This window comes from Mycteria americana, chromosome 4, assembly GCF_035582795.1.
Source record: "Mycteria americana isolate JAX WOST 10 ecotype Jacksonville Zoo and Gardens chromosome 4, USCA_MyAme_1.0, whole genome shotgun sequence".
NCBI lineage: Eukaryota > Metazoa > Chordata > Aves > Ciconiiformes > Ciconiidae > Mycteria > Mycteria americana.
Genome location: NC_134368.1, coordinates 2,521,023 through 2,541,103, shown reverse-complemented (window position 1 = coordinate 2,541,103; position 20,081 = coordinate 2,521,023). Strand labels below are relative to the sequence as shown.

Genomic DNA, 20,081 nt, shown 5'->3' with positions numbered 1-20,081 from the left:
TGTGAACTCACCCAGCTGGACCTTGGGTCATGGGCAGCTGTGCTCCTCTTCGGGAGAGCTTAAATTTGAGGGTGATTAGGGAAAAAAGGTCAATTTGCAGCAAGTGGCAGGAAACAGGAGCCTGTGCTCCAGCATGTGGTTTCAGCTGAGGAGCATGGAGCCACCCAGCAGCTGCAGGCATTTGTCTGCACCTTCTGCATTCAGAAAACCAGAAGAATTGAAGGACTCTGTCAATACAAGCCAGAGCCTTGAGACCTTCGGGATGGCAAACACCAAGTAGCGGTGACGGAGGGGTGGGCTGCCCTGTCTCCTTGTGCAAACGCTGTCGTGCTGCGCCGCTGCTGCCTCGTGGATGGTCTTTTACAGAACAGCGAGGCTGCCCTGTGGATGGTCCGGAGTGGGTCTTGTGCTTGTTCGGATGCAGAGCACCCCAACCACACGCCGATGCCCAGGTCACAGCATGCCTGGAGAGGTTGGTTCCCAAGCAGAGAGCAGCTGCCGGTCTCTCTGGGGTGGTTTGTGCCTAAAGGTCCATCGCCGTCCGCTTCTCCCATCACTTCTGGAGGTTTTCTGTGCTCGCTGAGAGCTTAAAACACCCAAGGAGAGTTGGGCTGCTCAGAGTTATCTTCTGCGGAGGTGCGCGCCCGGCTGCCCGCCATGGGTTTTCCACCCTGCTACACGCCGAGCGGGGAGAGGACGCGGAGACACGGCGGAGCACGGCCGGGCTGTGCGGGGACGGGGTGGGCACCTGTGCCATGGCCACCACTGCTGCTTAGTGACAGCAGGAGAGGGCACCCACGAGCCGTCTCTGCCCGCAGCACCAAGTGAGCTGCAGGTTTGAGTAGAAATGAAGGTTTCAAGGCTTTTTTTGTGCCTGAATTCCTGGTTCTGCTAAGTGGTATCTGGCGTAGCGTCTGATGGGTGCTGGAGTTGAGCCTGTTGCCCTCGGCCGCTTGCTGTGTGTGCTACCTACCTAAAAACTGGGATGGGGGCACTTTGGTGGCATTGATTGCATAAATAGGCACCTTTCCAAGGTAGCTGCTCAGAAGATGATGCGTGAGGAGGGCTTTGAAGCTGCCAGGAGTGGGGAGAAGTGGGTCCTACCCCGCTGCTGCAGTGTGCATGGGCTCCTGCCTGTCTGTGCATCACTCATGGTCCAGGGCGCGCTGCCGGCACGTAACTCTGCCTGCTTTAAAAGCAACCGATGCTGACTGCACCTTCACAGATCGTTAACTTTTGCCTCAAGATGGCATTTTTGCGCTTTAAAATGTGTCTAAGGCTTTTTGTGCACCCGTAATAACAGATGAAAATAGTTGTCCAGGCAACTTTGCCATTTGACCACGATCTTCCAGCGCTGCCTGTGATCCCTACCAGCAGCTGGGGTGAGGCAGGGTAATACCGTGATGTAGCCGCGGGGCTGGACATACCCCATGCGTATTGGCAAAGCAATGACTTTATTCATTCCTCGTTAAACTTTGATATGCCTAGTGCTGGCTGATGAATGTCCATATTTCTCCCAAACCAAGACCGGGGTCTCTTTGAAACTCGGCTGTCGTGGCTGATGCAGAAGGAATTAATCCTGCCAGCTCGGTTACAGGGCAGTCCAGCCGCATGTGCCGGTGCAGGATGCCCCCATCCTGGGGACGGGATTGCTCCTGGCAGGGGTGAGTCAAGGGGACAGGGGCTCAGGAGGAGGGAGCGTGGCAGTCGGAGCAGAAGCTGGGGCGCGGGGTGTCCACACCGCACCCTTCGTGACGTGAAAACCTCCAAGACGGCCAGCCCCGGCCTGGCAAGTCTTCCTCAGGGGTGGTGATGCTCATTGCTGGAGGAGTTCCCAAAGGACAGTCAATGAAATCCCAAAGAAAGGTCAGTGTAGTCTCTCTTGAAAAGGCAGCAAAGAACTGGCTGCCTGACTCGGATCGAGGTGTAGAAGGAGACTGACAGTCTGAATTTGAGCTGTGCTGAATCCCTTCCTCCTTGGGGTCCCCCGTGGGGGTTCAGGCATCTCGGGACCTCAGGTCAGGAGTGACGTGATGAAGGGCGTGCGGACAGGCTGGGCAGAGTCAAGAGCGGAGCTAGGGCCACATCCTGGCCACATGCTCCCTCCTGCTCAGCTCTTGTTCCTTGGCTGCCCGTGGCCACGCTACCTTCCCTCCTGTGTGCACTGCGGCTGCTGTCGTCCTGATACATTGCTAAACAAGTAACAAGGCACTGGGGTAAACTGGAAAAGACTCACTCCTGTGTGCTCTTACTGGCTCAAGTAATCCTGATCCAAGAGCCCAGCCTGGCTCCTCGTGCGCAGCCTGTCCTGGGTACGCACCAGCGTTGGGACAAAAAAAATGAGCCGAGACCTTGGGCCGCAGGAGGTGGGAAAATCTCTCGGGCTCCTGAGTATTAGGGCTTGCTAAGGCAGAAAGGGAAAATTTGGAGGACTCTTCTAGAAGAAGGGCTGCCCTTTCCTTTTTGTTGTGCATGCCCTTTCCGCGCCTTGACTCCATAATCATTGCTCTGCCTAACAAGAGAGACGAGTATGTATTTGATCATTGCATTGCTTTGAACCGAAGCGTTGGTAGTGTGTGTGGTGTATGCTTACAGCACTGTCACAGCATTAACCAGGAGGACTGTTTTGTCTTCCCTCCACAGCCTGGAAGTGTCTCCTCAGGTAGAAACCAGCTCAGATGCTCCTTCTCATTTTCCTCCCTGCTCCCCTGCCCAGTTTCCTCCTGCCGCTGTAGCCCATCTCGCTAGCATGCCAAGCGCTAACCTCTCTCCCGCTATTGGAGACAGTCAGTCCGGATGCTTGTCCCCTACCAACCCATTCCTCAACTCCCTGCAGAGCAATCCCTTCTTTGAGGACCTCCTCGCTGACCAGGTACTAAATTCTCCTTCACCTACTCACTTTTTCTCTAGTTTCCCGTCTGGGCCGCATGCTTCAACAGAGGTCGCTGGGAGCTTTTATTCCTCTGAGGATTGCAGTCCCTCTGCCTCCCTAAGACATAAAGACCCAGAGAGGGAGTCTCCAGCCAAAAGCGTTTGTGTCCCCGTTCCAGAAACTACTCCCCCATCACAAGGAGACCTTCCTCCTCCAGACGAGAAACCCGCTGTCCCTCCTCCCCTCTCGGAGTGGGACGATACCTTCGATGCCTTTGCGACCAGCAGGCTCAAACCAGAACTGAAGAAGGAAAACTTCTTCGCTTCGCTGGCGGCGGAGGGCATGGCTTTCATCGACGATCCCGATGCAGCCAGCCCAACAGAAAGATCAGCCGAGCCGGCTCGCGAGAAGGGGACAAAGGTGTTTGAAAAGGCTGATTCACAAATCGGCAGTGAAATGCCTGCAACTCTACGGTCTTGGACAAATTTCTCCAGTTTAGATGTGGGGGCAAACTTGGTGAGCACAACTCAGGAAGCGACCGTGATAGAGGATGTGCTGAGCCCTGTGTCTGCAGGGTCGATGGGAGGGAGGAGGAAAAGCAGCACGCCTACGGTTTGGACAGCCGCGTTTGCATCGGGAAATCCAGGGGAAAAAGAGGCTTCAACACCACTAACTGCTGAAAATAGTGCCAGGGAGGAAGGGGACAATAATGAGGAGGAACCCTCTAGTGCAGGGACAAATGGATGGATGACCATAGCCACCGAAACTGCTCCTGACCTGTCAGAGAGCACCCAAAGTGTGGCTGAGCAGGAGCGCGTGGGTCGGGAGAGCGCGTTCGGCCCGCGGCCGGCCTTCCTCAGCGAAGGCGCCTTTGAAGCGAAGAGCGGATCTCGCGCCGCCGCTTGTGTGTTGCCCAGAAGCACCTTCGCCCCCGAGCCCATCTCTGAAACCCTGCCAGGCAGCAACATGGCGGCCGTGCCCCCGCGTGTGCTCGCAGATGTGGCAGCACGACGGTTCTCCATGGCCCGTGAGCCAGGGGTGGAGCCCCAGGGTGCTGGTAGCGAGGAGGAAGCATTTGACATACGGACTTCAGTCTACCGGCTCCAGGCTAGCATGCGGCTCGAGGCCAGCGAAAGCCGTGTAAAACTCAGCTCCGACGTTCGTGAGAGGCACGTCGTCCTCTCTCCGTGGACAGGTACCCAAGAGAAGGAGGAGACTGTGGCCAGCTCGGCCGTGCCGCCCCCCAAACCTCCGAGGTGGTTCGCAGGCGTGGGTAGCGGAGGGGATGGCGAGGAGGAGGATGCTTGCGACCGGCAGCGAGGCAGCGAGGAGCGATGGGAAGATGCGGAGGGCCCGAAGGCAGACGTGGAGCTGCCGAGGAGCCGTCTGAGCAGCGAGCCCTCTGTCCCAGCATCTCCCAGCCCACCCACACTGGGAGTGGACATAGCTGAAGCTGGGAGTGAGCTCCCGGACTCCGAGGATGCCGAATCTGCTGCTGCAGACTCAGCAGCTAATTTGGAGGCGAGAGCTAGCAAGCTGGCAAAAGGGGACACCTCTTTGGGGGAGGACTGGTCGGAGATGAATGAGACGGATGCAGCTGAGCAGTTTGAGACTTGCCCGTCGAAGTCCTCCCTAGATGAATTAGGCCAGTCGGGTGCTAAGGAGAGCTGGAGCCAGCCAGGTTTATCTCCTCTGATGGGAGCCGCAGATGGTGCCGAGTGGGAGATGGCCTCTGAACAGGAGCCGTTCCCTGAGGAGCTCAGTATGTCAGGACTAAACCCACCTTCCAAGCTAGACCTGGGCCAGCCGGAAATCTTCTGGACGGCTCTGGAAGAGCAGGAGGCAGCCAGTCACCCCGCGGGTCTCGGCCCAGTGGCGCAACCCCAAAGGTTCGCGCGTGGGGAGAGTCCACCCCAGCCGGAGCCGGCGTGGGGTGATGGTGAGGGGCAGCACGGGCCGGCGGCTGGCCCTGCCGGGCGAGCGGAAGGCCAGCCCGAGCCTTGTCCCCCTGTGGCAGTGGCCGGCCCTCCCCGGGAGGCAGAGCAGGGCAGATCCCCCGCCAGCGAGCCCGAGGGGCCGTGGCGCCGATGCTCGGCAGACAGCAGGATAGACTTCAAGAAGGCTGATTTCTGGAAGCCAGATAGGGCAGAGGAGAGACGTGAGCAGGACACTTCAGCCCCGAGAAATCCCTTTGCTCCGGCACTCAGCCCAAATGCCCCAAGCAACCCCTTTGTGGAGAAGCCACCAGACCCCCTCCCTGTTCAAGCTGTGCTGCCTGAAAGGCTTGGTCAGGGAGGCTTCAGCTTCACCAACCTCCACGAGGAAGCCCTCGGGCAAGGCTTCCAGCCCACTAACCTTCCCGGGGACCCCCTGGGCAAGCCTCCTTTCCTGCATGACAGCCAGCCCTTGGCCTTCTCCACCCCTTTCCTTGTGGCTGCAACTAACCCTAAACAGTTTGATTTCCCTTCCCCTGTTGCGTGCCCCGCGAGCAGCGGGGTCCCTGCCGCGACCAGCCGCGCAGCCGCCCAGCCCTGCCCTTTGCCGCAGTCCGGTGACACACAAGCTTCAGCGCTCGTGGTTTTGCCCAGGGAGACACAGCCAGCTGAGAAGCCCTTTTTCCAGCAGACGACCAGGTGAGCACTCTCCGGGGAAGGCGAAGGGTGTGTATTTGGTAGAGGTGAACCCTGTCTCCCTTCTGCTCTTATCAGGGGGCCGATAAGTGGACGCCGGCTCAGTGTCAGCAGCTCACGGCTGCGCTGACTCCAAGGAGGCCGCTCCACGTGTTGCCGCAGGTCCTCTCTCCCCTCACCTTCCCGTGGTCCCAGAGAGTCCAGCTTGTACAGCTTGAAGCCTTGGCGCTCTCGGATCACGGTGGGGAATGGCCACTGGTGTCCTGTGTTTGCCCTAGGTTAGGGCAAACGGTTTGACGCATCCAAGACCTGCCCCAGCGAAAAATTCAGCAGAATTGCATCCGCATTTCACTCGATGCTAATTTTGGCTCCATCATCTTCCCTGTGCTTGCAAAATAGGTGCCTTTTCCATGTCTGCCAGGAGAGTTTCCAGCCATTAATGCTCTCATGAGTTCCTTCATGGCATGTGCACAGCTACTGCCCCTTCCCTTTTCATTAATTCAGCTTTGGTTTCTTTCCTTTTTAAATGACCATCAGGTACTAAAAACCTTCTTCTCTCCATAGCCAAAAAAAAAAAAAGTAGTTTCACCAGGGCGGTGGCAAAATGCCGTTCTCCCCTCCCTCCTGCCGAGATGCCCGTTGGTTATGAAGCAAGTGGGACTTAGCCTTGGGGATCATGGGGAGGGGAGGGTACCGTGGGGGTGTCTCAAGAGGAAAGAAGGGGCTGTTCCTCCTCCCAGGTCAGTCTTGGGCTTGTAGAAATACTGTGAAGCAGAGAAAGATGCTGGGTTTAGGGCACGGAGTCTTGCTCTGTGTCCTTCAGTTCATCTCGTTTTCTTGGTACACCTTCCCCTGGTCTGCTGGGGCAGGAGAGGATTGTCATGGGCTCTCTCCGCCCAGAGTATCGAGGATCAAGCTCTTAGGGTTTACATGGGGACCTGGGTCTTCTAGCAGTGATTTATTTGATCAGCCTCACTTCTGCGACAGAAGGCAAATGGAGCTTCATGAGGGCACTGAAATGATAAAATCCCATCTGGCCCAAGAATAATATTGGTCATGGCCCTGGGAAGAGAGAGGGCGGGAGGATGGGGACAGCAGAACTTAGCTGAGCTCCAGCCCTTCTGCATGGGGATCCCTCCTTGGTTTGAGCATGCATTTGATGTGCAAGATGACCTCAGGAGCAAAGACCAGCAAGAGCTGGGTCTGTTAGCTGATTTTTTTTTCTTCTTCTTTATCGAGGCCAGGTCCTCAAATCATTCTTAATTGGATTATTCATCCTCCAACAAATAACCTTGTTCACAATTTGCAGATAGCAGGTATACAGAAACCTCCGGAATTTTGGTGGTTTGTTATGTTTCATGGAAAGAGAAGTGTCCTGCAACCCCAAAAGGTAAAATCAGGCAATGAGAAGCATAGTCACAGGACTCTTTGTCAATAGTATGTGCTCACAGTCATCTTCGGGCTTGACTGTGCATCCATCCAAGGGCTGACTGGCTCGTGGGAAGAAAGTGGGCTTGGACCTAAGAGCTGGTCATCATGTGAGTGCTGGCTTCTGTCATGAGACACGTCTGGGAAGTCTTTGAACATCTCTGCTCTGGTTTCTCTACCTGTAAAACGTGGATGTTTTGGATACTTGTTGCTGTGATTCAAGAAGGTTTGAAGAATTACTGAGGTCTCTGTGGAAGTCTCTGAGGATCTGCACTACTTTATAAGGTTGGGGAGATAGGACTAATTGTCATGGGGGCAGAGAGGCAAGGTGGAAAGGCAGTTTTCCAGGTCCCTGCGGTGATGCTTCCCTTTCCTAGAATTATCTCTTATTAGGCTGGTCAGTGGCGCATAGACAAAGAAAAGATATGGTAGAAAAAAGGTGGAAGGAATAAGGAAAGAGTTCAAACTTAGAAGAGGCATTAAGGCTTAGCTGGGTCAAAAGTGTCTTTCTCTTCCATCAGATAAAGAAGGAGCTAGTACCTGCTGTGGATTATTGAGAGTCTGGTGTGCTGGGGTTATGTGCCCTCCTCGGGAGGGATGGAAACTGGGTGTGGGGACCCCTGTCTCTTCCCAGGTGGCCAGAGCGGCTCTCTGCTGGTCATCTTGTTCAAGATGGCAAGTCAAGTGGTAGACCTGTATATCTGAGTGACACCAGCACCTCCTGCCTAGTCTGGCTGGGGCACCGCCTGGTGACGGTGAGCTGGGAGGTTGTGCCCTCCTGGAACAGCTTCTTGTGTGCCAGATTTGAAGATGCAGCTGGGCAGAGTCCAGAAGAGGTATGTGTTGGGATTGCGTTTGCAGATCCTTCCTTGCTCTCCTGCAGCGAGGGAGGGCTCTCACCACAAAACTGTTGCCACTGGGGTAAGGTGGGTGCTCGGAGCATCAGTTGCAATGCTGAAGTGTACAGAGGCTCCCCTTTCTGCTCTTTGGGGAAGGGCAGGATGGTGCCTTCACCCCTGGGAAGGTGTCTCCCACCCTGGTACAGGTGGGACTTAAAGGACAGCCCATGACAGTGCTCTGGGGACTCCACTGCCTTGGAGGAGCCCAGCAGTTGTGCAGTTCCTTACCCATCGATCGGGAATTCAGATGTGTGACTTGCAGTATGTCATGGCACTTGTAGGGGACAGCATTGGGGACATCACAGGTGCCGAGGTGGTATTAGCACACGCTGCTTTGTGCCTTCCCAATGTCAGGAATGCAGCAGAATCATCCTCTTCTGAAAATGAGTTTTCAGGTTAAATCACGTGCCAGTCTTTGTGATCTGAATGTGTACCTTGTGGAGCCCTTGGAGCTTGGAGAGTGGCTTGCCATGTCCACAGATAGAGCTGGGAGAAGAGTTGCTGATCCCAAGTTCAGTCATTCCCTTTCCTCCCGTAGACCCTTTCTCCACAGAGGTCTGGCCCTCAGGTGCTGTGTGCTGCTGCAGGCACAGCAGCTTAACCACAAGAGACTGATTTCCTTGGATTTGTTGTCTTGTTCTCTGTGAGAAGCATTTTAATGGGTTGATAAAGACTTAATTTCCAAGTTGCTGTAGGCGAATCTCCCCAGTTTTTCACTGTGCTCAGCAACAACCTCGGGAGCATCGCTGAAAGCTGTGCTGTGACACAGCAAGGCTTGCTCAGAGAGAGGGGCCAGGGCTGTGCCACTGTCATCCTGAGATGTTTCATCTTGAATGTGTTAAGCTTCATCGTAGACTTATGTCCACTCGGAGATGCGGTGCTGGATTAGGCAGGCTGTTGGTGTGAGCAACTAATTCTACTCTCAAGTTCACATTCATCAGCCGGCGGATGGAAACGGGTCCAACTTCTCAGCAGATCCATCAAGACTTCAGATGTGGCTATGAGGCATGAAGCAACCTCTGCTCCCCTGGAAGTACCCGCTGCCAACCATCCCGGGGCAGGACACAGGTGGAGGAATGCCTCCTGCTTTCGGAACCTCTCAGAGTGACAAGCCAAGGGGGCAGAGCCCTTACTTTGCTCAGCAGGAGCCCTGCACACACTACCATCTCAGTGGGAAAAAATGGGATAATGATTTTTTTTTTTTTTTTTTTTAAATACCTTTTCCAGCTCTGCAGAAATTAATGTGTTCCCACTGGCAATGGGGCTGAAAGCTGCCTGCAACCAGACTTGCAGTGGGAAATGTGCCCCTGCTTTCAAAATGCATCCAAGCTATCCCACTGGCATCCCAAGGCTGTTGCTTGGTATCCCACTGGCATCCCAAGGCTGTTCTGTAGAGCGGTCTTGGTAAGTTCGGTCCAAAAGAGGTCCCCTTCAGAGGTTTGAGTGTTCGTGACGGCCAGCCAGTGCCCTGCAGACCTCTTCTTTAGGGGTGTCAGTCTCCTGCTTCTGCAGCCATACTCTGGTCTTACTCTCTGCGCTGGCTGTGGGGATGCATGAGGCGATGGTGGCGTTTGGGGCTGCTTATCTTCAGATCTGGCTATGATGAGCAGTCCTGCTGGCTCCCCAGCCGCTCTCCTTCCCAGACACTTTGTTTTGAGGAACTGCAGAAGTCCTACGATGGTAGTAGAGCTGTCTTCCCCAGATCCTGCAGTGAACCACACTCGTTTTCGGCTAGGAAGGAGGTTAGCGGCAGTTCAAGCAAGTGAAGTCATGACGTCTGTTTTTTAAAGGACTTGGGAATGAGTAATTTTTTAGGATCTGTGGACGGCCTCCAGTCCGGTTCACCCTCACCCCATCTTACATCATAACAAACGGACAACTGCTGGACCGCTTGTAACGTGGTATCATGGTGTTTGCAGCTCTGCTGGTGAAGGGTTTAGTCCAGGGTGGAGAGTGCTTGAGGATGACGTGCAGAACGGCGACTTCTCCAACCCCTGGCGCTGTCAATGGACTCCCACTCAGATTTGTGGGATCCCTCTCCATCCTTTCAAGCTGTCTGGGAACCCTTGGCTCTGTCCACGTGCTTGGACAGCTCTGACAAGGGGTGTTGATCCTTTGGCTTGTTGGAGCTGGTCAGTGGCTACCATTGCTGTCCTCTCCTAGCAAATGGATGACAGGAGGCATCATCGTGGTTGAAGAGGACTTTAGATGTGGTGTGATTCACAACAGGGTGATTGCTTGGTACATCCTGATCCCGTCAGCCCTGACAAGGGCATGAGGACACCAGCCTTGAGAACTTGGGCCATCCACCTGACGCCTTATGTGATGCCACCTTTGCCCCAGCCTCACCCATCATCTCTGACCTGGAGCAGGGTTGAAAGCCACCTGCTCTGCTTTCGAAATGGAAATAAAGCACGGTCGAGTGGTTACAGCACAAGCTGGAGTTGAGAGGGGTTTGTCCCCACCCGGCTAACAGCTCACACGGTGACTGTGGGTGTTATTCCTCCTTCTACAACCTGTCGTACCAACACCCTGAGGTCCCCATTTGTAAAGAGAGACGGCGCTTGCCCGCCTTGCTTGAGAGCTCCTGCGAGCAAGACATCGCTCTTCCCCTGCAGCGCTGTTTGGACGCACAGCAGTTGGGATTATCACCCTTTGCAGGCTGGGTGCTGCATCTGATGTGTGCAGAGGCTTTGCAGAGCTCCCGGGTAGATTTTACGATCTTTTCATCCTGAGCGTGGTGCGCAGGTCTGCCTGTTCCTTGCAGGAAGGCAGCATCAGGTCACTTCTCTTTCCATCACGCTGAAAAGCAAACTTGCTTTGTTTAACCCCAGAAACTATCTTTTGGGTGAAGAGCGAGGGAAAAATAAATGAAAATGTAATTCCCCCTTCAGTGACCGAGAAGGTGCATTCAGACACCATCTCCTCGCCCTCTCTTTTGGCTAGTGGAGGGGCACAAATTCTGTGCTGTCTTCCAGGCAGGTGGAGCCCAGCTCTTGGGCTGAGGCAGGGCAGGAACTGATGCACAGTGGTGCAGGAGCATCCCTGAAGCATCAGTGGTAATTCGAGACACTAATCTGGGGGCTCCTGGGCAGCAAAATGCCCCTCTGGGCAGTGGCTGTAGCAGCCCCTAATTACATTGGACCTGGGTTAAATTTCCCCCAGCTGTGCCAACACCTGGAAGCTGGCAGTTTTGACCCACAGCCCTCTTGGCGTGGACCGAGCAGCGTAGGTGTGGGCACGGGGACCTGTTCTGTATCTTGGCCGAACACATGTCCTGGGGCTCCTTATCTCATCTCTGGGTGGAAACAGTGTTGGAGAGCACTGTGGGCAGTCTGCTCTGCAGGACGCTGGCTCTCCTCTCTCTTCTCGGAGCAGGTGAGCTTTGAGCAACACAGGCACAGAGGATTTAGCTGTGTGGAGCTGACTAAATTTGATAAGTGGGTCCCATCCCCATAAAAACCATAGGAAAAGCCAGCAGCGTCACTCCCCAGCTCAGCAGGGTGTTAACTGTCCAACCTCCTTGTTCTCCTTAGTCCTCACCCAGTGAAACCCATCAGCGCTGCGGTGCAAGAGGTCTCCAGTGAGAAGAAGCAGCAGCACAGGTCTAGCCTGACAACCGCTCTGAGCAATGGTCTGGAGAAGCTGAAGACAGTCACCACGAGCAGCGTCCAGCCTGTGGCCCCATCCTCTCACCCGGAGAAAACGGATTCAAAGAAGTTAAAGGTAGGAACCTACCACTGAGGTGAGAGCTGTGTTCCCACCTGCTTGAGCCGTTCTATAGTTGGTGACAGAGGTGCAGAAAACTGGTGTTGGAGGGGGTAGAACGGGGTCCTGCCACAGTGTGAGTGCATCCATGTGTATTAACCCCAACTTCCTTGATCCTGGTTGCCCAGCCTCCCACTGGCCTCCCTTCCTCCATGACCTGGCCTCTGGACCTTCTCACCCCATCGTTCTTCTCCCATTGCTTGCTTTGGGTTGGGGTTTTTATTGTACAGTGTGTGAGCAAACGCCTGGTTATCCACAAGACATGAAAGGTAGAGGATGTAATAGCTGCCTGATTAAAGGCCTGAAGGGTTTTTTCTCTGACAGAGGCAGAGGGAAGGTGCTTCCTGGAGCCTTGTTCAAATGCTGCTTGCCTGGCTGTATTTTAAACGCTGGCATGTTGAGGCAAGCAAAATACCTGTGTGGTATATCTGAGGGCACAGTCTCATGGGGTTGCCTTCTCCTTCCCTTTGTCTACTGCTGCTCTGTTTGCTTCCCCGACTCGACGTGTAAAATGCTGCTGCTGGGGTTCACCTGAGTGCGCTCCTCCAGGGTTCTCGTCCTCTGGGAGCGCCTGAGGGGTCTTTCAGCTCTTAATTCTCTTCTCCTGCCATCATCCAGGCCTGCTGCTGGAGGACTGGGGAGGGGGGAAGCCCCAGAGAGGGGGAGTAGCTAATGCCAGGCCTCATTGTGCCAGGCTAATGGGCCCATGCCCTTAGCTTCTAACTGTTGGGGGAAAGAGGTTTGACACAGTCTTTGGGGGAACCCTGTTAAATGATTCACTCAGCTCGTGGAAGTGCTCAGCAGTCACCTCTAGCTGTATGGAGAGGGCTGCATTGGCCTGGATGTCTGGGCAGTTGTTCTGTCTCCAGTATTTTTGGGGCGACTGCACGGCACGTGGGAAAGCTGCTTTATAGAGACACGACGTGATAGCTGCACAATGTCTCAGGCTCATCAGGTCAGATTTGGAAAGAAGACAGACATAGAAAATACTGATTGCTTTGGTTGTTGCTGCACCTTGCAAACGCTAAAGGGAGCAGCGGTTTTCATTTGACTCACTGAATGTTCCTCTTGGTTTCTACCACAGGATCCCACCACACTGGACCAGTCAGCCAAGTATTATCACTTGACCCACGATGAACTTATCCAGCTCTTGCTGCAGAGAGAGAAGGAGCTGAGCAAGAAGGAGGAGCACATCCATGAACTGGAGAACTACATTGACCAGCTGCTGGTGCGCATTATGGAACAGTCTCCCACGCTCCTCCAGATCCCGCTGGGGGAAAGCAAGACCAAGTAACCTCTCCCCCGAGACCAGCACCACTCGCCTACAGCACTTCTCCAATAAACACGCTGCAAACATCCCTGCACTCCCCCCTCCTCTTACCAGAGGGCTCCAGTGGCTTCCGTTCGCAGAGTTTAGCAGGAAAGGTTATCTGCTCCTTCCCAGCCCAAGCTTATCCCAGCTCTGGCTCCAGGGAACTATAGGGTGGTGGGCTGTCATCCACCCTATGGGGAGGAGCAGAGCACTCCACGTGAGGCAGATGCCTCCTTAGGTTCCTGTCGTTGTGACCAAGTGGCCTCTTCTCAGGCACTCATCCTGCCAATGCTTTGTGGTCCATGGACATTCAAGGGCTGGAAAGCAACCACCTCGCCCATGTCTTCATCCTGCTACTGCTGCTCTTCTGCCCACACTCTTCCACATCTCTTTTCTCTGAAGTGGCGTACCCTGGCTATGGATGGTGTTAAATTGGTTGATGACATCAGGGATGCTTAAACTCAGTAAGGGTCTACCAGCATGTTACTGTCCGCTGAGCCTGCTCAGCAGGGCTGCTAGGGGAAGGGGCTGCTGTTGGATGCCTCTTTCCCTTCCTGCCCCATATGTTGTACCCCCAAATGAAGGGGCTCCAAGTTGTGCCAGTACCTGACCGTATGGGAGACGCTACACAAAGCGACAGCACCGAAGTCGGAGGCCATAAAGGACTCAAGCCGACATCACTGCCTGCCCGTGAGCAGTGTCGATTCCTTCGCTGTGTGCATGCAGAGTCTTGATGCTGCCTCAGTTACCCAGCTCAAAACTGAACCTGCAATATGGGAGAAGGGCCAGTGATGGTTCGTGCACCATCTGTACTGCAGGAGGTCTTCTCGCGCACCACCCAACCCATCACCCGGCTGGCTGGCACCAGTGTGCCCTGAGGGGGACTCCTGTGCGTATAAACCACAGCTGAATTTTCTACTCAGTATTACACTCCCCCTTTCCTGCCTCCACAGGAATTGCTTTCCACTGGCAGCCCCCCACCATTGACTTTGCATCATCTTTCTCCATGCAACAGGAAAATGCCATCGGGACTGAAGCTTGTGTGCACAGAAGGATGTCTGACCACCCAGCCACCTCTACGCACGACATCCAGGCATCCATCAAACGCTCTCTGTCAAAGCTAGCAACTCAGTAATCGTCGTAGCCCCCTTCAAGCCAGTATTAGTACCAAACACCGCTTGAATTGTATCGCATCTACACGCCAGTGTCAGGTCTCTGGCTGCTTGGGCCCACCCTTAGGCGTTGTAGGCCAGCTCTCTCAGGGGTTGAATGCCTCTTGCTGCTAACTGTCTAAAGGCCTCTGATTTATGTGGTTTAACAACCGTAGATGACGTTAGCCTGAGGCTGGTGAGCGATGCTCCTGGCTGCACCGGAGTACAGCACAGCTTTTGATTTGGAGATGCTGTGGAAGGGTATAGAAAGAAAGTTGCTCCCTCTCGTTCTGCCAGGATTTTGGCTAGAGAAGGCGCCCGTGCAGGTGGAGGGTTGGTTGGCGTGGGACTTGAGCTGTCCTGACATGCAAGGCATCTTCTCTCTCCTGTACATCTCCCAAAGTTACTGGATTCTTTTAAAACCTTCATATTCTTTTCTCCTTACTTGCTTCAACGTATACCATGACTTAGAAAAATTGTGCCTTTTGCAATAGGACAATAGCAGTTTCCTACCAAAACAGGCTCTGAAACCCAATTCTCAGTTCAGCGCAACCCGTCTTGGGCAGCTTTCTCTTCTGTTTGCCTGCTAATCTGAACTAGGGTTGTTTTTAAACGCAGACAGCAGAGCCTTCCCACCCCTGCGTGCAGGTTGCTTTTGGTCTTTGGCAGGAGCGCTGCACGGGCAGCTCGTGTGACGTGGGAGGTAGAGATTTTAAGAGATGACATTGGGGGAAGAGCAGGCCAAATGTTCCAAGACAAAATACAGCTGGATAAAGACAGTATTGAGTCATGCTCGCAGTCTGAGGTCGGAGAAGTAGGCTGTCGGAGTAAGACGTATCAGCTGAAAAGGAGATTTGGTGTTGCTGTCGTTGACAACGTTTGGTCATATCTAGCCTGTAGACCATCGTAGGAGAAGGAAGATTTGTTACCTGGGAAGATACCGGCTACGAGCCTTTCGTTCCTACCTGCCTTTGCCCCTAGTAGAAAGTAATCTGGGGTTTGTGCACTTCTCTACCTGCATCTTCATGTTCCTCCTCCCTCTGTGTGTCTCAGGTGCGGGGACTTTGTTTCTGGTGTAAGACGTGAGGGTCTGAGGGAAGGTGTTTCTCCCATTTTAGAAAGTACCAGAAACCTCTCTCTGCCTATATAATCAAAAGATCCCGTGGCCTGAGAACTAGAGTCCCTTTCTGGGTGCCTGTCTCTCATGGAGAAGCTCTCCCTTTTACCTGAAAGCAGGCAGGGAGGAGTTGTGGACAGCTAGAAAGCAGTCCCACTGTCAGAAGTGCAGCACGGCGTGGGAAGGAGGGCCAGGAGAAGGGCAGCCCTGCCGACAGGCAGGGATGCTGAGGGGTGAAGGCTTACATCGGGCGGGCATTAGTAAGGGGGAGGCGTAGAGCCAAAATCTCACACTGGCTCTCCGCTCCCTGAAAAATAGCTGCTTCCTGAGGCTTCTCCCCCGTCAGCGATCGGCGTTGTAGGTGCTCCCCACACACAAGTGCCAATGTTTATAAGGATCTTGCTGCCCCTCCTCCCTGCCTTCTCCCCCTCCTCTTCCATCGTGTTTCACTGCCTCCCTAATCCCCCCTCTGCCTTAGTCAGCTCTGCCATTTTTTCCTCTCCAAAGCTTGAATGTTTTGCACTTTATATATTCAAGTTAATCTCAGAGCTACAGCAGGCTGTATCGGGTGTACGGCCTTTTCAGCAATACGTGCTTCCTCCCATGTCCCGCCTCCGTTGCAGCGGTGCAACACAGACCCTGAACTGCCTTCCACTGCAGGAGCCCGTGCCGTCTTGGAGGAGGCTGGAGCAAGCAGGGCTAAAATGTTCTCGCCTTGACTTTGTGATAGCAGAGCATCTCCAAAGGCCGAGGCGGGGGTACGGCACGGGTACCTTGGCATCGCACGTGAGACGGGGGGCTACGGCAAAAAAACAAGTAGTGACGACAGCCAAGGCTGCCCTGATGTTTTGTGTCTGTCCTGGAGCATTTAGAAGTCCAGAGGTATCTACAAATGATGACTTGTGCTTTGGAAAAGGCATCTTAAAGACGCTTCTGTCCTTATTCTCTGTTTCTCCACCCCGCTGTCCTGCAAATGTGGGCTTTTTTCCCCCACCATACAGTTTTTATTCTCCGCATAAGAGCAAGCGAGCTTGCCTACGCCACACAGCAGCACTGAAGCCAGAGTCTGTATAATGTTTTTGTTAAAACCTCTAAGTTACCAGAGGGAAATTGTTTTGAGGACCTAGGTGTTTTCTCCTAGAGGGGGGGATGAGAAAAAGAAGCAGGGGAAACGTTCTCAAGTTGCTCATGTCCCAGATCTCCATATTTAGTGATTTAGTTGCAAAAACAGGGAGGCGAGCAGCACTTTTCTGGTCAGCGTGCAGGGTAACACGCCGAGGTCTGTCGCTCTTTGCTGATCCAAGCAGACGAAAGGGTTTTGATGGGCCAGCAGCAGCTTTTCACTGGTTCCATTCTAAACGTGGCCATAACAATTACTCTGTACTTTTGTCTCTGGGTCTGTCTTTTTCCACGCTCAAGCTGTTTCACAAGGTCTTCCGCAGGGTGCTGTTGCTCACAGCTGTGCTCTGCTTTTGTTGTCAGCCCACAACTGGGTTTCTTGCTTTTAAAAAACTCTGGCCAAGTGATTTATTTTTGCCTTGACTGGCCTTTCTGGCCCAGAGTCATGGGCCAGAAGAACTGCCAAGGTATATCCTTAAACTGGAACAAACCTGGAGGGACGTGGATACTGAAGTGTCACGTAGACTCAGCCTTACGACTTGTCTGTGAAGAAACCGCTGTGTGTTTTGTGTCATAAACGTGGGGTGGAAAAACATCCCAAAATGGGAGAGAGAAGCATCGGGGTTTTCGGAGTTGTTGATTTTCCTGTACTTCATGTACGCAGGAAGTGGGTTCTGTGTGTTTCATGTTTTAATAGTTGCAACTGATGTTTATAAAGAGCTTGTTATTTACGTTTTAAGCACTTTAAAAAAAAAATAAAAGTTGTTCAAGCTGTTCCTAGATACTTCTGATTTATTGACAACAGCGTCTGTGCCGATAGCACTTGGACCGTGAGTGACATTTATCTGTTTATTTTCTGAAGTAGGATGACGGTGTCCAACTTCTCCGGCAGCTTTTCCAGCATCATTAACAGTCCCCGAGCACCCGCCGCCGTGCCGGGGGTGGTAGTGCTGCAGGGTTACCTTGAGTTCCTCTCCGAATATTGCCCCCGCCTCAGTTGATGGGTGCACCCGAGGGGGTGTGAGCTGCTCAGCCTTCTTGTGGGTGCCTTACAATCACGTTGTGTGCTGAGCAGGAGCTCGGCTCGGGTGGCCACGCTGCCCTGGGGGATCGGATCCACCTGCAGCTCCCTTAGTGCTCACCGTTGAGTTTGCCCCTGCGTAGCAGGAGGGTCAAGTTTATTACTGCATTGCTGAGGATTTGTGGAAAATCAGCAGCTGAGCAGAGGAGAGCGCACCCCACCGCAGCGTGCTGGAGGAAGAAGAAAGGAGAGCTCGTCTTGCGTGGTAGACACCGGAGACTTCAGCCTCAGGGTGCCTGGTGAGGAAACCCGGCTTCCTCGGTGCCGCTGCTCACAGGAACAGGCAGCTTTTACCCACTCTTCGTGGGCATAAAGCGCTTGTGTTTCTACTCCTCCGGGCAACAGACCTTGCTTGGCACAGGACTGATCCCTAGCCGAGACCTTCGCCTCCAGCTCCTCTGCCCTAATCCCACCCACCTGTTTTACCGCTCAGCTGTTTTCCTTCTCAAGGCCTGCTTCTTTCTTCATTCATGCCTTTTCCTTCAAAAAAAAAAAAAATTAACTCCCCTTAAGCTTCGGTAAATGACTTTGCTGCTCCAACAGAAGAGTTTCCTTAGCTCTAATCCCGGTTTATTTTTCATCCAGCTGGATCGCAGGCCATTATCGAGCTCAGCACCTGTCTGGGGGGGATCATGTTAGCTCCGAGAGCCTGGATGGGCTTGGGGGGGTGTGGGGGGGGAACATTCGGCAGGCTGCTTCGCAGGACCAGGGCGCTGAACTGTGACCCTCTGAAAGACTATCCTAAGAAAAGACAGCCTGAAATGACTGGGCTAGTGTGGGCTTCCCCTGGCTGCAGAGGCGCAGGGGGCAGAGCAGAGCAGCAGTTACTGGGAGGCTGGGGGAACTGAAATCCATCAAGTCAGGAAAAAAAAAAAGAAGGATTTTAAGACCTTAGTCCTGCTAAAACTGCCGTACGTGATTATATCGGGTGTCTCTGCCTGCTTGAAAGCTTAAGCACAGGCTTGGGACTGGTGCAAATAATTCCTGTCCCTGCAGGGAGAACTGGCTGGGTTTGTTGTTCAAATCTTGAGTTTTGCTGCCCGCCGCAAGTTTTCTTAAAATCTGGCTTTACAGATGGAAGCCGACAAGAAATGTTCCTGTGTCTCTCTCCCTGAGCCAGCAGGCAGCCCAGCCCTGCACCCAGCTGCCACGTGTGGGGTGGCCGTCTGAGACCCCCGAATCTCCCTCGGTTTCTAGAGGCATTTGCTCGATGCCTGGGGGCTTGTTCCTCCCCCCACCAAAATGGGAAGAAACATCAGTGTTGAGTTAACACTCGCTGATTTGGGGAAGCAAACCCCCCCCTTCCTCCTTCCCCAAACCAGGGAAATGCGAGTTGTCAGTCTAAATGGATCTGGTTAGATTGATATCAGCCAAAGAATTGATATTCTTTCTGGTATTTAACCAAAAAACTGATAGTCTTATGTCACTCCAAATGTGGTTTTAGATAAACAGATTCTCTCCCCTCTGTTGTTACAAAACATTTAGTGTGTCAACATTAGGGATTGTATCAATTATCTGGCTCTAGCTGTAATGGGAGGGAGGGGGATTTCCCTTGTGTAGAGACGGAGAGATTTGGGTTATCATCCATATTTATTGGAGAGGTTTTGCTGCGTTGTGAAGTACAGAATGAAACCTTTAGAAAAGGAAGAGTTGCATTGTAAAGCATTAGTCATGGCAAAATGATTTTATTTTTCCTTTTAAGACAGCGTTAGGGCTCCAGGCAGTGTTAGACCCTGCCTAGAGGAAAGCAAACCTTAATGACACGCTGTTCTTCAGGATCAAGATTGACATCATATCACAAGCGGAGGGGTAAGAAGGGCAGTGGTAAAACGTAGCTGCGAGAGCCGTGGTTGTGCTGGGCGGTCAGGAGGTTTAAGCCATGTAAAAACCCTGCCGTGGTCGCACAGCTGGAGCAGCAGGCAGCAAGCGCTCCCCAGTCTGCACTGCAGACAGCTTTAATTAAAGTAAGCAAACCATTAACTCTGAGGACAGGGTACAAGGACAGCAGTGGGTACACTCTGGTAAGCAGGATTTGTTGTGGGACCAGATCTTTGCTCATCATCTATCTGTTCCCAAGGAGAGTCGGGTTTTCATGCTTGCACACAAGAAGGCAAGGAGAGGGCAAAAGAAGAGGTGATGCTGGCTGCCAGCAGCCTGTAACCCTGAGGGAGCAGGTTGGTGCAGCGCAGGAAGGAACAACTTGATTTTAACAGTATCTCTAAGGGAAAAGGAACAAAAAATGAGAAAATGTCACTTCTCTGTTCTGGTAGAAGCTCCTTCCTCGTGCTGGTGCAAGGGGTAGGTACATGTGCTTTGGCGTGCTGCCTCGGGCTGTGTGTTACAGCGTCTGTTCCCACGGCAAGTTAAAGCTCCGGTAAAGCGCAGTTCACCTCTTCCCACATAACCTGAGCGACACCACGGGACTTCCCTTCAAGAAAACATGGCCAAGGGGCCGAGGCTGTAATGCAGCGGGCGGTCTGAGGCACGGCAGAGTGACAGCAAGACAGCACGAGGCTCGGGGGATGGCACAAGCTCCCTGCCCGGGTGACGGCCAGCTGCGATGGGGTAAGTGCTTCGGACACGACCAGAGGTATCGTCCTTGCGGCAGCCTCTGGGCTGGGCCCCTTCCCTGTCCCTTTTCTATCCGAAGCTGCAGGAGATTTGAGATTCAGTGAAGGGGATCAGTGGTGAATTAGCCTAAAAA

The 20,081-nt window shown here is 53.4% G+C and overlaps 2 protein-coding genes across 5 annotated transcripts in view; one reads left to right on the top strand and one right to left on the bottom strand.

The window, feature by feature from the left end:
• The window catches only part of RAB11FIP5 (RAB11 family interacting protein 5), a 43,250-nt gene extending 26,191 nt beyond the window's left edge, over positions 1-17,059 (top strand). For 2 of the 4 annotated variants that reach the window (XM_075499445.1, XM_075499446.1), the window contains 4 exons: positions 2,911-4,761; positions 5,365-5,505; positions 11,366-11,555; positions 12,682-17,057. In XM_075499445.1, coding sequence (XP_075355560.1) covers positions 2,911-4,761; positions 5,365-5,505; positions 11,366-11,555; positions 12,682-12,891 — 2,392 coding nt within the window. In that variant the 3' untranslated portion in view covers positions 12,892-17,057. Of the gene's footprint in view, positions 1-2,910; positions 5,506-11,365; positions 11,556-12,681 lie in introns of all 4 variants that reach the window. The other 2 variants (XM_075499444.1, XM_075499447.1) reach the window with 2 other exon arrangements.
• Positions 1-20,081, bottom strand: part of ALMS1 (ALMS1 centrosome and basal body associated protein) — a 358,966-nt gene that overhangs the window by 217,319 nt on the left and 121,566 nt on the right. The window lies entirely within an intron of this gene.